Source organism: Abramis brama (genome assembly GCF_963993115.1).
Source record: "Abramis brama genome assembly, chromosome: 24".
NCBI lineage: Eukaryota > Metazoa > Chordata > Actinopteri > Cypriniformes > Leuciscidae > Abramis > Abramis brama.
Genome location: NC_139986.1, coordinates 20,602,190 through 20,619,721, shown reverse-complemented (window position 1 = coordinate 20,619,721; position 17,532 = coordinate 20,602,190). Strand labels below are relative to the sequence as shown.

The 17,532-nt window shown below is 37.3% G+C and overlaps 1 protein-coding gene across 9 annotated transcripts; it reads left to right on the top strand.

Moving 5' to 3' along the window:
• The first annotated feature begins 243 nt into the window (after nucleotides 1-243).
• On the top strand, nucleotides 244-16,835 carry zmynd11 (zinc finger, MYND-type containing 11). Of its 9 annotated transcripts, none has more exons than XM_084102982.1 (17): nucleotides 261-429; nucleotides 3,209-3,340; nucleotides 4,729-4,888; nucleotides 6,075-6,098; nucleotides 6,423-6,455; nucleotides 7,738-7,899; nucleotides 9,228-9,305; nucleotides 9,417-9,509; nucleotides 9,576-9,663; nucleotides 9,748-9,803; nucleotides 9,900-9,977; nucleotides 10,057-10,175; nucleotides 11,233-11,476; nucleotides 11,570-11,638; nucleotides 11,721-12,014; nucleotides 12,163-12,348; nucleotides 14,856-16,835. In XM_084102982.1, the coding sequence occupies exons 2-17, from the start codon at nucleotides 3,225-3,227 to the stop codon at nucleotides 14,976-14,978; spliced, it is 1,923 nt and encodes a 640-aa protein (XP_083959108.1). In that variant the 5' UTR covers nucleotides 261-429; nucleotides 3,209-3,224; the 3' UTR covers nucleotides 14,979-16,835. The 9 variants fall into 9 exon arrangements, 7 of the variants coding, with proteins under 7 accessions (XP_083959109.1, XP_083959108.1, XP_083959111.1 ...); XR_014604505.1 differs by having other exon boundaries at nucleotides 267-429; nucleotides 12,095-12,348; XM_084102985.1 differs by lacking the exon at nucleotides 3,209-3,340 and adding an exon at nucleotides 4,550-4,606 and having other exon boundaries at nucleotides 267-429.
• The last annotated feature ends 697 nt before the right edge of the window (nucleotides 16,836-17,532 follow it).

Below are 17,532 nucleotides of genomic sequence, written 5' to 3'. Positions count from 1 at the left end.
GCATTAAAACATTTTAGCATTACAGGTGTGCATCTTGAGACAAAACAATGGCACTGGCATATTTTAAGATATGTCAGTGCAAGTTGCTTTCAGTTAGAACTCAAATTTGCATTTTAAACTGGGACTAGGCTTAAACCTTGTCTGTGAAACCGGGGGAAAATGTAGTAGGCTAGGCTAAGTTAAAGTGAAAACAGCTTGAAGGTGAGACGTGCAAAGTAAAGCGCGCAACTCCTGCGTCCTGCCACTAGAGTTCTCCCACAGCCTGTACTGTGTGTCTGTTTACCCCCTCCGAGCTCTCAACTGTGGCCGGGCTCCTCCAACCAACCACAATTCTGACATTTAACTCCGGAAACACAAATGTAACCAGCGCTGCGTTACATCCTAAAGTGCGACTGAACGGCGAGGCGTTTGATCAGCTGTCGGACAGCGGTAAGTAAGCGCATAAACCGGATCGATTTCATGACATTCACGGCAAAGAAGAACAAAAAAAAAAAATCCACTCCCAACTGGTTGGTTTTGTCTAGAAACGAGGGAGGGATATCAACATGGCGTCCGTGTAGCTCACCAACCAACCAACCAACAAGAATGTCTAGGCACCGATGAAGGTTTTCCCTCCATTTGCAATTTGATTCGATTATTAATCGTGATTCCTTGCGGTTTGGTTATATGAAGCGCGTGACAAAAACAGCTCGCGCGTTTACGATGTCCTAACGTTTGTAGTTTTGCGACTCTTAGACATCCGTATGTTGTTTCTTTAAGGCACTGTGACCGAAAAGCGGGTTTTGCGCTGGATTTGATTGATCATAAATGAGACAGGCAGCTGTTAAAGTCATCATGGTTTTTGAAATGACATTATTTTGGTCGCTTTGTTAATATAAACGTGTTCTTAATGCTTTTGCGCCATACATTCCAGCACTCGGGCTGTGGATCACATGAGCTGCTGTTGCTACTGTAGCCATCTGTGGGCGGTTTAAAAAAACACTGGCAACATTTGTAGACTGTTATAGTGTGAATAAAAGTTAAAATTGTTACAAAACATAACGTTGTTGTGGTAATATTCGATCAGGAAGCGATCTGTTCTCATCCTTTCTGCAAATGTATTGCGCAATAAAGCGACAGGTCTCGCAAAGCAGCACTCAGTGAATTCTGCACTTTTTTTTTTTTTTTTTTTACACATAAATAAATACAATTAAAATACGCATGATTAAGACTGTAGATATATATCAGTCTTCCACAAAGGCGTTTTGATTGTACATGGAGCGGGTCGCCACTTCATAGGTGCTGCTATGTTGACGTCACGTGACCAGCCATGCAAATTACCATGTTGCTAGTAGTGATGATAATAACGCTGAATTCGGAACCGCATACTACTTAGTATTTCTGCCATAGAAAGATACTGTATGGTAAAAGTAGTAAGAGTAATGCACTAGTATGCGGTTCCGAATTCAGCAAATGGGTAAATTTCAATCAGAATGAGCATCCCTATGCCCTACTCACTCAGAAGGGTAGAGCCCCTTGAAGTGGGGACATTGGAGGGAGCAGGGCACTTGTGTGTAATAATGATGCCGCTTGGAACGCACTTGGCAAAGGGAGCAAAGCAAGACCACGTAATTTCCTCATTAGCTTCACATGGAATCTTACCACACAGCATAATGTACATTTTTTAAATATGCTTTATATGTGTGTGTTCCCCATCTGCTCTTAACTTTATAAGTTATTAAACATGAAGCATTAAAAACATTTCTTACCCATGAAACTTTTTTAAACTAAATATGAAATGCATGACAAAAATTTGTCTATATAACAACAAAACAACTTGAATGATTGTTTATACGTTAACTCAAATGCTTCGGCCATATCTAAATCTAAATGAATTGTGAGGATTTGCCACCCTGGGTCACATGACAATAAAAAATTAAATCACTTCCTTGAATTGACCATTTTAGCATGGTAACACATGTTAGCTCCCTTCGCTAACAGAATTGTGGAAGGGTCCTTCGCGAAGGGATTCAGTTGTTCACTTTCGTTTGGAACGTCCCTACAAATGGCGTCTCCTTCCCAAAGTGCCCTTCAAGGATGCAAAAACGCCAGTTGGAATTTACCCAATGTTTTACCTACATATAACAGTTTCAGGCACGACCAAGGTGTTTTACAGCAAAGTATATGATAGACAGGTGTGTTGTGACCAGCAGTATTTAGTATTCAAACTTCATGCATCCAGGCCATTAGGAGTCAGGTAACCACAACAGAAAGCACTAGACATTAGAAAACTGAGTGGAGTTTTGAATGTTGTAAAATGCAAATGACTAAAAGTTTTTTTTATCCCCACATGAATAATGTCATGGTGTTGCATATCATTCTACGTCTGTTCTTTCCAGACATTATTTGTTTATTGAAATGGAAACAACATTTTTCAGCTAAGGCTTTACAACATTGTTAGATTAATGTATTGTACCTCGAAAACGGTTATTTCCGTAATTTAATTAATGAGCGTGTCTTGTTGTTCTTATTCCTGGAAACTCATTAGAACACACTTTCATTAATAAATTGCAGCGTACAGAAGGAGTTTCAGAACCATCTGGCAGTTGATTGGAGAAGCTGTAACTTACAGTATGCACAACAGCATTAAATGTGACAGTCGTTTTTATCTGTTCTTCATGCCACATGGAGACCTAAAATACTGCGGGCACTTTGCAGAGTGAAAACTGTTGAGGTTTTTTATAGAACTGGTTTTGCACTCTACATGTCATTTTGACTGTAAATCTCTGCTGTTCTGTTATGATGATGGGAAGGACTATATTTAGCCTAGTTTTTCTTGTTGTTGACTTTGATATCCTTTGACATTAACAGCACTGTTCTGAGGAGTTTTATAAGAAAGCTTAATGTTTAACCTCGTGTGGTTCTTTGCAAGAGCTCTTTATAAAGGGAACATAGAGTTGAGAGTCCATTTAGATGGAGACTTAATGAAGAAGTTATGTTTATTTTGGTGCCATTTTCTGAGAAGATCTATTGTTTGTCCACTACAATGAAAAGGGTATCATTCATGAGATGCACCGTTTAGATAAATGGTGCAATTTAATGCTCTCTCTGACAAGACTAACAAATATTTACATTTTGCTTATATGCAAGCACCTAGGCTCTTAAGACGGTACTTTGTTTACTGTGGGAAGCGTGAGTTTTTGTTCAAGGGTTTTGGTATTCGTCCTAGGTTGGAACTGGCCACAATGTCAAGGGTGGTGAAGAAGAGGCAAGCGGACCCTAAGGTGGTTCAGTATGTCTGGTCGGCCATTGAAGTCATCCGCAATCAGAAACAAATCGCAAACATGGACAGAATCTCAAAGTAATTGCTTTAACTCGACTCCCTTTAATAACACTATCGCATTTGAAAGGGATAGTTCACCCAAACATGAAAATTCTGTCCTCATTTACTCAGCCTCAAGTTGTTCCAAACCTGTATGAATTTCTTTCTTCTGCTGAACACAAAAGAAGATATTTTGAAGAATGTTTGTAACCAAACAGTTGTAGGGTGCCATTGACTTCCACAGTATGGGGAAAAAAATACTATAAAAGTCAATGGTGCCCGACAACTGTTCTTAAAAATACAAAGAACAAAGAAATTTATACAGGTTTGGAACAACTTTAGGGTGAGTAAATTAGGGGTGTAACGGTTCTCGGTAAAAAATCAAACCATACCGTTCTCCACCCACGGTTCAGCAAGCACTTGCACCGCGGTTCATCTCAAATCTGACGACGCATATATAATATGGTTTGTTGAAAATAATGTGTAAAACAGACAGACAGAGTTCGGCTAATGTATGTTTCTGTCGATGGATACACATTCTGGCTTCCCAATACTTTACAACAGTGATGTTAAAAAAATAAATTAAAAAAATTCGACAAAACAGTCACTCTTTGTAAACTTTGTTCAATGCGAGTGCTGTATGCCCTAATATGACCAGTCAATTTAAACATTCAAGCGCAAGAAGACGCGAAAGTGCGCACTCATCTGAACCGCGTATCAGGCAGCACACAAATATTGAGTTCTTTGTGAAAAATCTTGTTTGAACGGACAAATTCACACAAAAATGATATCAACGTGCCCGTCTTGTCGAGTATCCTGTTCCTAGCAAATATAGTCGGTTATGTCTTAAGTGAACGTAAACGGTCGAGAAAGACTACGCATGTGTTCAGCATCAGGATCAGTGCTTTATGTCTTAAAGTGACAGCAGCTTAATATTCCTGCTGTCTGTTTTCAGTGTTAATCAAACAACAAAAGAGAAGGAAATCATTCACTGCTCTTGACTGAATAACTTTTGTAACTTTAATATTTAATTTATACAGTGAAATTTGCTATTTTATTTTACATTTGGTTACTTTATTCAATTTCTGTACCTGAAAACTTCTGTTAGACCTACCTCAAAAAAGCACGGTTTATTTTAGTTGTATCTTTGGTCTATTGTATTTATTTGTGCTGTTGCTTGTAGTTTGATTATTTGTTCTTATTTTCTTTATTGTTATTTGACAGTAGTCCTTTTTTCCCTGAACATAGCACATACCGAACCGTACTGAAACCGTGACCCTAAAACCGTGATACAAAAACCGAACCGTGAGTAATTTGAACCGTTACACTCCTAGAGTAAATGATGACAGAATTTTCATTTTTGGGCGACCTATACCTTTAATGCATTCATTTAAACTATCTTAAGAGATGGCCTTGTTTTCATGCAGATATTTAAGTCGTGTGTATGGGATGCACCCTAAAGAAACGGCCAGGCAGCTGGTTCTGGCTGTGAAAGACGGTCTGGTGGTGGAGACGCTCACCGTGGGCTGCAAAGGCTCCAAAGCCGGGATCGAACAAGAGGGATACTGGCTCCCAGGAGACGAGATGGTGAGACACATACCAGAGCATGTCTATTTTAAACAACATACTTTTATCTACATGCCTCTTAGATAAAAATGCGAAAGGTAAACATGGCTTGGTTTTACTACACGTTAATCAAATGAAATAAAGAGCTCAAAATGTAGATATGCTGCTGGCTCCAACACAGTCATGAACCTCTGAAGTCCATCTGCAAATATTTGATTAGTTGCTTAGCTTATATGGACCAAAAAATCAGTTGATAAAGTTCATGACATTAATGTTCAACAGTGAGTTTTCAGCTGTAAACTTCCTCCATATGCACTAGTAATGGTAGATGCAGATGTTTCAGTGCCTTCACCAGCACATAGAGACATTCCTCTGCTGTGTGAGAGAGCATGTTTGAAGGAAGCACTGTTTGTTTTTGGGGAATGGCTTACAGATAGGAATATATGCATTCATCCCAGTCTTCATCAGCCATATGTGTCGTCTTCATTTTAAAAAATCCCCAAGTCTTGGCTTTTTTTGCATGATAGACCTTCCTACATGCACACTACTGTTCAAAAGTTTGGGTCAGTAATTTTTCTAAATAAAGAAATTTTGTAAGGATGAATTACATTTGATCAAATATACTTTTGATCAAATTTTTTTTCTTTTTATACATCAAAGAATCCAGAAAATATGTTAAACATATTAACATGTGAAATATTAAGTAGCACAACTGTTTTAACATTGATAATAATAGGAAATGTTTCTTTGCGCACCAGATCAGCATATTAGAATGATTTCTGAAGGATCATGTGACAGTAATGATGCTGAAAATTAAGTCACGTCACCACAGGAATGAATTACTTTTTCCAAATATTTTAAAATAGACAACAGTTATTTGAAATTGTAGTAATATTTCACATTATTACTATTTTTACTGTATTTTTGACCAAATAAATGTAGCTTTAGAGCATAATAAGCGGCTTTAAAAAACATAATCTTACTGACCCCAAAATTTTGAATGTTAGTGAATGTAAAGACAGCATATTTCTGAATATGATAGCAGTGTAGATTAATGTTCATGTTGTAACTGCTGAATTCCGGTACTTCTCACACCAAACACCCACCTGCGAGTCCCTAACACGGAGCGCCTGTGGTTAGTTTCAGCCAATCCCAGCTCTCAGATTAGGATTTTAAACAATGTTTTTTGGATCACTTGCAATCGCAGGAGCAGATGTCAGAAGGAAGCAAGGTATGTTCACGTCCAGTTGCTGTGATTTCTTTAATTAACAACATAATCTGCCCTTTAGTTAATAGTATGTGTAACCTGCGCATGGGACAGCAGCTGAACTGAAAGAAGCTTCTATGTGGCCTTCAGACTTTTGCCTCCAAATCTGAAATTTTCCATGAAATCTAAATCGTTCTATTTAAGTAGCAATCTAAATATTATGATAATACGCACTTTTTATACTGGCATCAGCAAGCTTTATGTCACTTCAGTGCTGTTCTGTGTGAGGTTTTGTGCGCCTTGTTTTGCCAATGAATGCTCATTTTGAGTGATTTCTCTCTTCTCTAGCCCTCTTTGCCTACTGATGCTCTTTTTCAAGATGTGCGTATGCTTCACATATTAATCTTACATGTTTTACAAATCAAGATTTTGTTTTTGCGAGATTTTTATGTCAATGTCAAGACCAGTTCAATGTCAGAACCAGTTAGACCTGTGTTTGCTGAGCTGTTTACTAGGGCTAAAACCAGTGTCAGAAGTTAGCTTTTCCATTTAAGGATGGAAATCTATTACCTGTAAAATTAAATCAACTCATATTTTTGAAATATTATGCATTATTAAGGTGATATTTTTATTTTTTGTCACTGTCTTTGGCATTTTTGCTTTAAACCCCTGTTAACATCTTACACTGGTTTAGCCCCATTTTAAAGGTAAGAATAAAAACGATTTGTAGACAGCACCAGCATTTTCCGAAGTAAAACGTTTGCCAAATCCTTGAGATTTTGTACTGTAACCAGATCAGTGAAAATGGTGGATTGTCTCTGGTGTGTGTTGGTGTGTTTTGAGAAATGTGCTATAGATGGATGATATTTTTAGAGGATAGTGTTAAGACATGGTGGATGTGATCGTGGCATGTGAGAATGTGATTGCTCACCGTTTCATTCAAAGAATATTTTGTCATATTCGAGGTTTGATTTAAATGGCCATTTGATTGAAAGTATATAGTGGTATTTTCTTTGTTTTAAATCTGTAGCTTTCTTGGTCTTTGAAAGTGTTTAATCAATGTAGAACAGGCTTTAAGTCTTTACTACTACACGTATTGTTCAGAAGCTTTGTAAAAACATGAAAAAATGGCCATTTAAATGGATCCAAAAAGCAAAAATGTAACATGCCTGTGTTCCTCTCATAATATAAACATATACACCTACAATCTTTTGATTGATTGTTTCTTTATTATAACTAATGAGTGGGGGTTTTATACTTTTCCTCTCTCTGTCCTTTACTGATAATCATAAAAGAACAGCTCTCATACTCTGCGTTTTCTCAGCTTCAAACTTGATTAATATATATATACACAGTTTACATACTTGTATATAATGAATGTGAAAGTAATGTTTCTGGTGATTTTACCAAGACTACATATTTATTATTAGTAGTATTATTACTATTTGCCTCTCAGGGCTCTGGTCACTAATTTGACAGAAACCCGTCGATATCTTAAAAGCATTTCAAAGTAAGAGGGCTGATCTTAAATCTATTTCCGAAGATTGTATTTGCAGGTTATTTGCAGGACAAAGCTTTCCTGGATCAGTGGTGGTGTTCCCGGGAGCTTGGTGGTGGCCCAGGTGGGCGGGGATGTGCATTACTATACTTGTGTGTGTTTCAGGACTGGGAAGCAGAAAGTCACGACTGGTACTGCTTTGAGTGTCACATTCCCGGAGACGTGATGGAGTGTGACGGCTGTTTCCGAGTCTACCACCTCCGTTGTTTGTCTGAAGACCACCGGCCACGGGACTCAACCTCCCACTGGCAGTGCGGCATCTGCAGGGTGGGTACAGAACAGATGTGCCCAAACTTTTTACAAAAAAAGAGCAAAAATCTAACTTGACTGAGGCTGAAAGTAAAAGTTTCTAGGGTTGCATTAGAAGAACGTTCTGAATCTTGACTCGTTGATGGAAATTAAGCTACTCTGAGTTCAGAGAAATTAAAACAATTATGCTAATATGTTATCTAGACTTGTTCACAGTATTTTGAAGTGCCCATGGAAACAATATTGTGCATATTTAATGCCGCGATAAACAGTATTACCAAATACCGGGACACATCTACTTCAATAGCTTGCTTATATTTTTCCCCTCATGGCATGGCGGCCCAAATCAAAGGTCATCATGGACCAACTTTGGCCCGCTGGCCCTCTAGTACAGAGAGACCATTAGAAAACGGCTAGTTGAGATCGTAAATTCTACCGTTTTAGCTAATAATCATTCATTGCTCTTTATACAACCTTCTAGGGTCATAGGGCTGGAGCATATCCTAGTTTCTTTAGCTCATACACTATATTAATTTGCCCATTTGCTTATTTTGCTTGGCAACAGCTTATATTTAGGATAATAAACAATATTATAATTATTATTGGTGAATTTTATTCTGATTATTAAAACTAGAATATTTTATTTAATTGTGGATATAATAATGATCAGATTTTTAAATATATATTTATTTATATATATATATATATATATATATATATATATATATATATATATATATATATTCAAATAGAAATGACATTGATATAATAATCTATATAGAAAATTCCCCAAATGTATAGCTTAATGTTATGCCAAAAAAAGTATATTTTATTCAGCAAGGATGCATTAAATTGATTTTAAAAAAAAGTGAGAGTGAAGGATTTCAATTGCACAAAAAAAAGATTTCAATTGCACAAAATATATTAATTTAATCAAAGAACCCTGAAAAAAAAACAATCACATGTTCCCACAGAATTATTAGGCAGCACAGCTGTTTTCAACATTGATAATAAAAATATCAAAAATAATAATATTAAAAATAATGATTTCTGAAGGATAGTGTGACCTTGAAGACTGGAGTAATGATGCTGATTTTAAAATCCAATTAAAATTGTAATAGTATTCCAAAATATTACTGTATTATTGATCAAACAAATGCAGCTTCAGAGAGAGAAATCTTACTGCCTCTTAACTTTTGTAGTGTAAATTCAAGAATTTGAAATGCATGTTTTTGATTTGGTTTTTTGACTGTTAAACCCCCAAATGCATTTTTTTAAAGTAAGTTAACATAAATAATGATGTGGTTATTGAGTCATTAGTTTCTAATGGTGATGTTTACTAACAGGGCAGTAAAAGGAAGAATTTGAACAAACAGGAAATGATGACATACCTGAAGTTCATTCTTGGACGCATGAAGGAAAGGGTGCGTATCACATTTTAGCTTCATACTTTTTCACACTAAATCACGTAGAAATGAAGCTTTTTCTCCACATGCATTTTTCTGTTGAGATGTGAACCAGATTTCTTCTTTCAGGCTGTGGACCTGCACAAGAAAGGAAAGGAGACAAAGCAACCCGTGTACAGAAGACTGATCCACACACCTCTGGATGTGGAGAACATACAAGAGGTACACTAGTAGAAACATGTTCCATCAGCCTCGGCACGTTCTCATGCGTCTTCTGTTCCCCTGCAGAACATCTCAGAGGGGAAGTACAAGAGCTTTGAGGAGTTCAGGGCCGACGCTCAGCTTATAGTTCACAACACAGCCATTCTGCACGGAGGTGAGTTCTGTATCGCAGTCATCAGTGTGATTTATGACACAACTCTAGTGTCAACTTAACCGATTCCACATTCTCTGTCAACAGTCAACAGCGATCAGACAGAAATTGCGAGACTTCTTTACAACGACACATGCCACGAGGTCAGACTGAGCAAACAGTTGGAATTTTAAGCTTGTTTAAGCACGATTTTGTACCCTTTATGAACAATGAATTATGCAATTATTTGTTTGTTCCAGCTGAACGAGTTAATGTTGTGCAGACACTGCTTCTATCTCTCGAATGCACGACCCGACAACTGGTTCTGTTTCCCTTGTGTAAGCACAGACACACACTCATTTCTGCAGATTTCTGTGTGATTTGTGAGCGTATAAAACAATGTTTGTCTGTGATCAGAGTCCGAATCATGAGCTGGTGTGGGCCAGGATGAAGGGCTTTGGTTACTGGCCTGCCAAGGTGATGAAGAGGGAGGGCAACCAGGTGGACGTTCGGTTCTTTGGTCACCAGCATCAAAGGTGAGCCTCAGGTTATAATAGGAGCATGAACAATATTTGATTTAAAAGGAGAGTCATGAGACTTCAGAAGTTCATTCTATACTAAGTGAGATTATTGACTGATTACAGATGGGTGACATACCAAATATTCACATTATATTCGCAGTGATTTTGCTGGTAGTGATCTAGCTATAAAATAAATAAACATTGGGAAAATTATGATTTTACCCCCGGTTTCAAAGGCAAGGCTTATGCCTAGTCCCAGACTAAAATGCATGTTTAAGATGGTTTAACTGAAAGCAACTGATCTTAAAATACGTCAGTGCCATTGTTTTATCTCAAGATGCACACCAAAGGCCCGTTTATAAAAGCTACTTAAATATCCTAATTGAACTAAGGCCTAATCCTGGTTTAGTCTAAACCCTGAGTGTGAAACCAGGCCTTAATGTGTTAAATGTTTTTGTTTTTTACCATTTTTAAGTTTACTAAAATAGACTAGTTTTGCTATCCTCCCTTGTCTTGTGACTTACGATGCTCATTAGGATGTTTTAACGGCACTGGTAAGTAAAGAGTTAAAATTGTCCATTTCATTAAATCAATTCAAAATTGATTCATGGATTGATTCAAATATTAGAACGTTTTAGTAAAATATGTAGGTAAATATTGATATTACTTTGGTTCATGTAAACACAATTCTGTTCATACAGTGTTGAAAACAATTTGATTTAATTTTTATTGATGTTTAATGCAAGTTGTAATTTATAAATTATAATTATTTTAACCTTTTATATATGTATGATAATTTGGAGATTTAATGCTTAACTAAATGTATGATTTTAAGTTATAACATTAGGCGCAATTATTATAATAAATATTATTATATTTAATTAATCTGATTAATTATTTGCTAATTAAGTGTGATTTAAGTAGTTTTTTTAATAATTTCACAACCCCATGTATTTATGTTTTTGGGCTTTTGTGTGTGTGTGTGTGTGTGTATGTATATATATATGGTGTAAATCTGTATGTGGAGAAACTATCTTGTGAAACTAGCAGGCTCGTGTCTGTCTCGCTGCAGGGCATGGATTCCTTCTGACAACATCCAGGAGATCACGGTCAGTGTGCAGCAGCTGCAGGTGAAGCGCAGCTCGGGCTGGAAAAAGGCATGTGATGAGCTGGAGCTCCACCAGCGCTTCGTGAGGGAGGGCCGTACCTGGAAGGGGAAGCCGGAAGAGAAACATGACCGGTCGGAGAGGCACGAAAGACAAGAAGACAGACAGGAAGAGGCGGAGTCAAGCATCTCTTCCACATCCAATGAGCAGGTTAGCACTTTGGTGGCACAGAAATGTCAAAATTCACATTTTGTTGAATTCACATTCGCATTATTTGGAATCTTGTTCTGATCTTTACGGCAGTCAAAAGGCAACCAGGAGCCCAAAGCTAAAAAGAGCCGCCGTTCCCAAGTCGCAGAGCCCAAAGAAGAGGTTTGTAATGCATCATGTTTATTGAGTGAGATGTGGCATTGAGTTCATGTTATCCTTTACCATCTCCTTGCTGTTATATCAGGAACCAGAGCCCGAGATGGAAGCCGTCAGCTCCAGCCAAGAGATCCCAACAGCTGTTCCACATCAGCCGGAGCGTATGTCCGTCTACACCCAGACCAAGAAGTCCGGCTCACCGCCTTCCTCCTCCTCACCAGCCGCCCGCATGGTACACCGAGGCACACAGACGCTCAACGAGGGCAACTGCCAAAACATGTGCCACGACAAATACACCAAGATCTTCAGCGACGTTAAAGAAATGATGAAAGCGGAGAACAAGCGGGAGACCGAACGCGTCCTGAAAGAGGCTCTGGACAAGGTGAGAAACGTTTTTTCATTTCGGACTTGCATTTGGCTCCCTCTTGTGGCCAGATTTAAAGATACCCCTTTTCCTCCAAGAAAGCCACACTGTTGGTGGAAAGGGGGGGAAAATCGCAGCAAACTCAGCAATGTGGTCGTCCTTACAGTTGCGAGGGGAGATGGAAGAGGAGAAACGGCAGGCGGTGAACAAAGCGGTGTCCAGCACGCAGGCTGAGATGGAGAGAAAGTGCAAACAGGTGAAGGAGAAGTGCAAAGAGGAGCTCATGGAGGAGATGAAGAAGATGGTAGCTCAGCATAAACAACTTCTTTCCCAGACCAAGAAGAAGCAGTGGGTGAGTGAACCTTCAGAACATCTTTAGGTTTGATACAAACTGTTAAAACCACCAGACAGTCAACAATGCAATAATGCTTTTGTCTGTCTGTTTTCACCTGAAAGAGATGCATTAAAAATTAAATGAGTTTGATATTCTTGACACATTTTTAAAGTTTGGGTCCCTTATTAAAAACCATGCGTTTTTTTTTTTTTTTTTTTTTTTTAAAGATATAACCATAAAAATAAAAAAGTACACCTTTTGCAACTGGGCCAATTTTGACCCTGGTATCAACTGATGTTTTACATGTTGTTCAAACTAGTTAGTTAGTTAGATTTTTCTCAAAATAAAATATATTTTGCCTGTTTTATATTTTATTGATAAACATTAATATGGTCAACTTTTTCATCTGAAAGGTATGCAAAAATAAAATAAAAATAAAATTAAAAAACATTCCAGAGTAATATTGATGTTGTTTTGTTGGAAAATTAATATGTAGGTTTTTAAACAGACTTGCATCACTGTAGTTCAAGTAAAATTTGAAATTCCAAACCATTTCCTGACTTTTTAATTAATAAAAGGGGGTAACAAATATAGTAATAATAACTATTATATATTCAAAAGCTGAGAAGTTACTGATCAGTTACAATTTGGTCTTAGTTAAAAAAATAAGTTATGATTTATAAGCTTATGTTCCACCAGATTTTGAATGCATTATGCAAGTTAATTAATTTAAAAATAGTCTTGAGTGTTTGAATCAGGCAAAGTTGTCATGATCTGTTGAAGAGCATTTCCTCCTGGCATCAGTATGTGAACGTAATTATTTTTCGTCTTAGAACTTGTTTTCCCTATTTCCCAATTCCCTAAGTCCTAATTTGCCTGCCTTGTTGTATTTACAGTCTATTTATAGCTTCTACCTGTGGTTAGGAGACGAGAAATGGTTCTTCAGCATATTATTCACCTGAGCTTCAAAATTCTCTTCTGGGAAATGTTGCTGCTCTGAGGGCAGAATTAGGAAATGAAGATCAATTACTGCCTGACTAAATCAATACTGTGTTGTGGGCTTGTGTTATTATTCTGTAGATGAAGAGTCGGGTTTACTTGGTTAACCTGAATAATGAGGCTATTGAGAAACTAGCACCACCCGCGCATTTTGTTACCTTATGTTTGGGTACAAACGATGTTGTCCAGTAGATCGTGTGTGTCCCTTCCCTGGAACCATATCTTTTGTTGGTGGTGCAATGTTACTGTTAACACTGCGTGCTGATAATATAAAGTCTCAATCGCACGAATGTTTGCATAAATATCCGTCCATCTTTCATTGGAAGCAAGGGCGTTCGAGCGACAAAGAAATACCAATGTATAAGAATATAAAGAGCGGTATGTGCTTGATATTAAAAATAGTTATTTAAAAAAGCGCAATATGTTCCGATAAAGAACTGTATTCGGCACTCGCACGTTGACAGGAATCTTCCCGTGCGCGCGCGCGCGCTTTACCGCCTGTCAGAGCGCGCGACTACCGTCTTTTCGAGCTAGAACTGTCAAATACACACATAATGATGTCATAATATCCGTCTTGGCGAGTATTTACGTAAACACTGTTGGTTATGGTTATATCTCAAGTGTTGGTTATGGTTATATCTCAAGTGTTGGTTATGGTTATATCTCAAGTGAATGTTAACAGTTGGGAAAATCGGTTGTTTAACACATTAAATCTGTGCATTAGGTATGCTGCCTAATATAGGCTACCTGATGCTTTCTGTTATCAAACAACAAAAGAAAAAGAGAGAATCACTCATTGGTCTTGATTTTAATAACTTTGGTAGCTTTAATAAAAATCACTGTATATTTAATTAATTCACAAGACCTACTTAAAAAAACAAACAAAAAACTTGTTGCATTTATTTGTCCTATTGCATGTGATTTGTATATTCTTATTGTATTACTGTTTACTTGTCTTCAATTATTTCTTCAACTCCTTACATTAATTCAACAAACTGTCACTTGGTACTGTAACCTTATTTCTAGCAAAAATAACTATAACATAATATGTTATTGTGAAATTCCTCATCTTGTGATACAAGATTTAGGTCATACCGCTCACCCCAGTTCTAACCATAATCAAAATGAGAGTTTTGTGTCTTTTAATCCACATACGCTTTGAGGCTAATCTGTATGCTAGTGTGCTCCTAAACAATGTGAAACTCAGATTAACACACGATTTAGTCCTTCTGGGAAAACAAACCAAAGATATTGATGACTCATTCTGCACCACACAGATTTTTGTCCAATCAAATGCTCTCTAGAATGAAAATATCCCTCCCCCTTCAACAGACTTAAATTTAGCCAATCGTGATGATTGCTATGATGTAAATTTAAACCAATTGACTTTTTTTATAAGGGAAAAGCACTTTGTCCAACCCAAACGTCCTGTTTCATTAGGAAATGCACCAATATGAATGTTGAACCAGGAATTAATTTCTTGGCAACTCTTTGCATCTCAGTATCCTCTTTATTTTATTTTTCAGTGTTATAACTGTGAAGAAGAGGCGATGTACCACTGCTGCTGGAACACGTCGTACTGCTCCATCAAATGTCAGCAGGAGCACTGGCACGCGGATCACAAACGTACCTGTCGCCGGAAGAGATGAGCTGGCCACGCCCCTCCTCTCGACTCCACCCATCTACAAGCCACGCTATTGGATAGATCATGGATTCTTGATTTTTAGCCAGCATTTTAAACCCCAGCTCCTAAAGACACTTACCTGGACATTTTACTGAGTTGCGGTGGACGCTAACAGGACAAGTGAGCACGGGATTTCACGTATTCCTCGTAGAGATGGGTTTTATGTTTGGATTTTAACGGTATCTCTTTACATATCCTTTTTTTTTTACCCTTTTATTTGCTGTACGACGGAAATCAGCCTTGCTTGCATACAGACTAGCTGAAATGTGAAGTACTAGTAATCTTTTTAAATACAACTTAATCTGAAGCTATGTAGATATTTGAATTTTTATATGAGCGAATCATGTCTGCCTCCTGCATTGAGTGAAGTTGGTGCTTTTAAACTCGACGGTTGGTTTTATCAGTGGTTGTGATGTCTTTTTTTGGGGAACAGGGTTTAAAGATGGCAGGTCATGTCTGTCTGAATGATACAATCTTCCATTAATCAATATGCACATTTCATGGTCACACTTTAAAATAGGAGTTTTAATTTTTAACAAAAAACAAAAAAACTAAATTATGTGCTAATTTTGGGGTCCATTGCGGTAGCTTAAGTGTACTAAATGTTTGCCAAGTGGGATCTTTAGTGAGGTTCATAAGTGTGAACAAAACCTGATGATTTCGTGTCAAGATCCTTAACCAAGCTTAAGATTGTACAGAGATCAGAGTAAATGAAACAATCAGAAATGATCGCTTTAGGGTTTTATCATCAAGGATGACTTTTCATGGCACTTTCTGACCTGAGGGAGAAGTTAAAAGGATAGTTTACATCATTTAAAGTCAACCATAATGTACTCGCCTTCAAGTTCCAAACCTCTTATGTGCTGCTCAACGAAAGTAAATGGCTTGACTTGGTCTCCATCCACTTTCACTTTATAGAAAAGAGCAGCTTGGACACTTAAACATCTCATTTTATATTTTTCAGTTAAATGCGTATGGAATGACATGAGGCTGAATAAATGACAAAATTTAGGTGAATTATTGTCCTTTTAAATATTGCAATAACAAAAATTAAGTAAAAATGAGGTAAGATCTATCTTTAGAGAGTTTTTGCGATGTCGACCAGGGCTGCGTTTCCCAAAAGCAATGTTTCTACGATGCTTTTGGGAAGGAGAATCAATCAGCTGAAGGATGTAGGGGAACGTGAGGTCCTTCTTTAGTGTTTTTGCACAGATCCATATGTGCGTGCACCTGTATTCGGTCTGGATGCGTCTTAAATCACGTCTAATCCAGGTTTCTGTCCTGGCCTGTTTCTCTTTCTCTCTCGCTCCCTTCCCAACCTCACTGTTGCACTACATGTAAATAACTGTTTGCCGCTAACCGTGACTGATGACGTTTGCACGTTAGCATATGTACATTTCATGAGCGCATTAACTATGTATTTGATAAAGTCGAACTGTAAAGGAAAAAAAAAAAAATATTTGTGATATAACGGTAATTTGTTCCATTCCAGTGTGCATGAAACCAGGTTGTGTGAACCTTATTTTGGACTCTACGTTAATCATTGCGTGTCATCAGTGATGCAGTATGTCTCCTTTTTTGTTTTCTAGGGTAATTTGACACCACTTTGTAATTGCAAGTAACCCTTTTTGAAATGTATTTTTAATTTATATTTATGCGGACAGAGTAATGACTACTGAGAATTTCCGACACCCAGCGAGAAGTCTGGTAAACAAACACCTGTCTTTCATGTGCATACGAATTAATGTGGTGTAAACGTTTTCCCCTTTCTTGCATTACATTATGTAACAGTACTATGTATAAATAAAACATATCAACCGGTGTTATTTTTGCTCTTTTTCTTTTTCAAATTTAAAAATGACAAATTTACCAATCAAAGCACTTTATTGCACCATATTTTGTGAATGTAGGCCAAAGCAGGCTTCTATAAAAGTGTCATTTAATACTTTTAATCATGTGTACAAAACAGAATTTCAAACACACCTGCACCATACAAAATAAATTGTTTTTTGTCTTTTTTTTCTCTAACCAACAATATTTACATACACCATGCAGACTCTCTCACGTAAGTCCAGATTTCCAACAAAAAAAAGGGAAATAACTTCACAGATTGAAAGTTATGTGCACATTTCTTTCTTTTTTTAAAATGGGGAAACGTTTCTGCTTGTATGGGAAAGGCAACACTAAAGCTTCTGAACGGGTTAAGACTTCTTTTCCTTCATTTTTTAAAAACAAATAGACAAAAAAAAAAACATTGCATCGTCACTCTCTGAACAAGTGTAAACTCAGTTCCCATACACAGTATTGACGTCTATGACACCGATTCCAAAAACTAAAATAAAAGTTTGCATTAAAACTAAGACCTCAATGAGGCCAGAGTGCTGATATCTGATTGCAGTAGATCTCCACGATTATCATCTGACGTCTGCCTGGTGAGGCAGGATGTGGCAAAGAAAAGAAGAAAATCCTGAATACTCAGTTTTGTCATGGCGATTTAACGGATTGCCAGCACTAAGTTC

Coding starts and splice junctions, on each gene's coding strand:
- zmynd11 (XM_084102982.1), top strand. CDS start 3,225: ATGTCAAGGGTGGTGAAGAAGAGGCAAGCGGACCCTAAGGTGGTTCAG. Junction 4,889..6,074: donor GGCTCCCAGGAGACGAGATG/GTGAGACACATA, acceptor TTGCAATCGCAG/GAGCAGATGTCAGAAGGAAG. Junction 9,510..9,575: donor ATGTGGAGAACATACAAGAG/GTACACTAGTAG, acceptor GTTCCCCTGCAG/AACATCTCAGAGGGGAAGTA.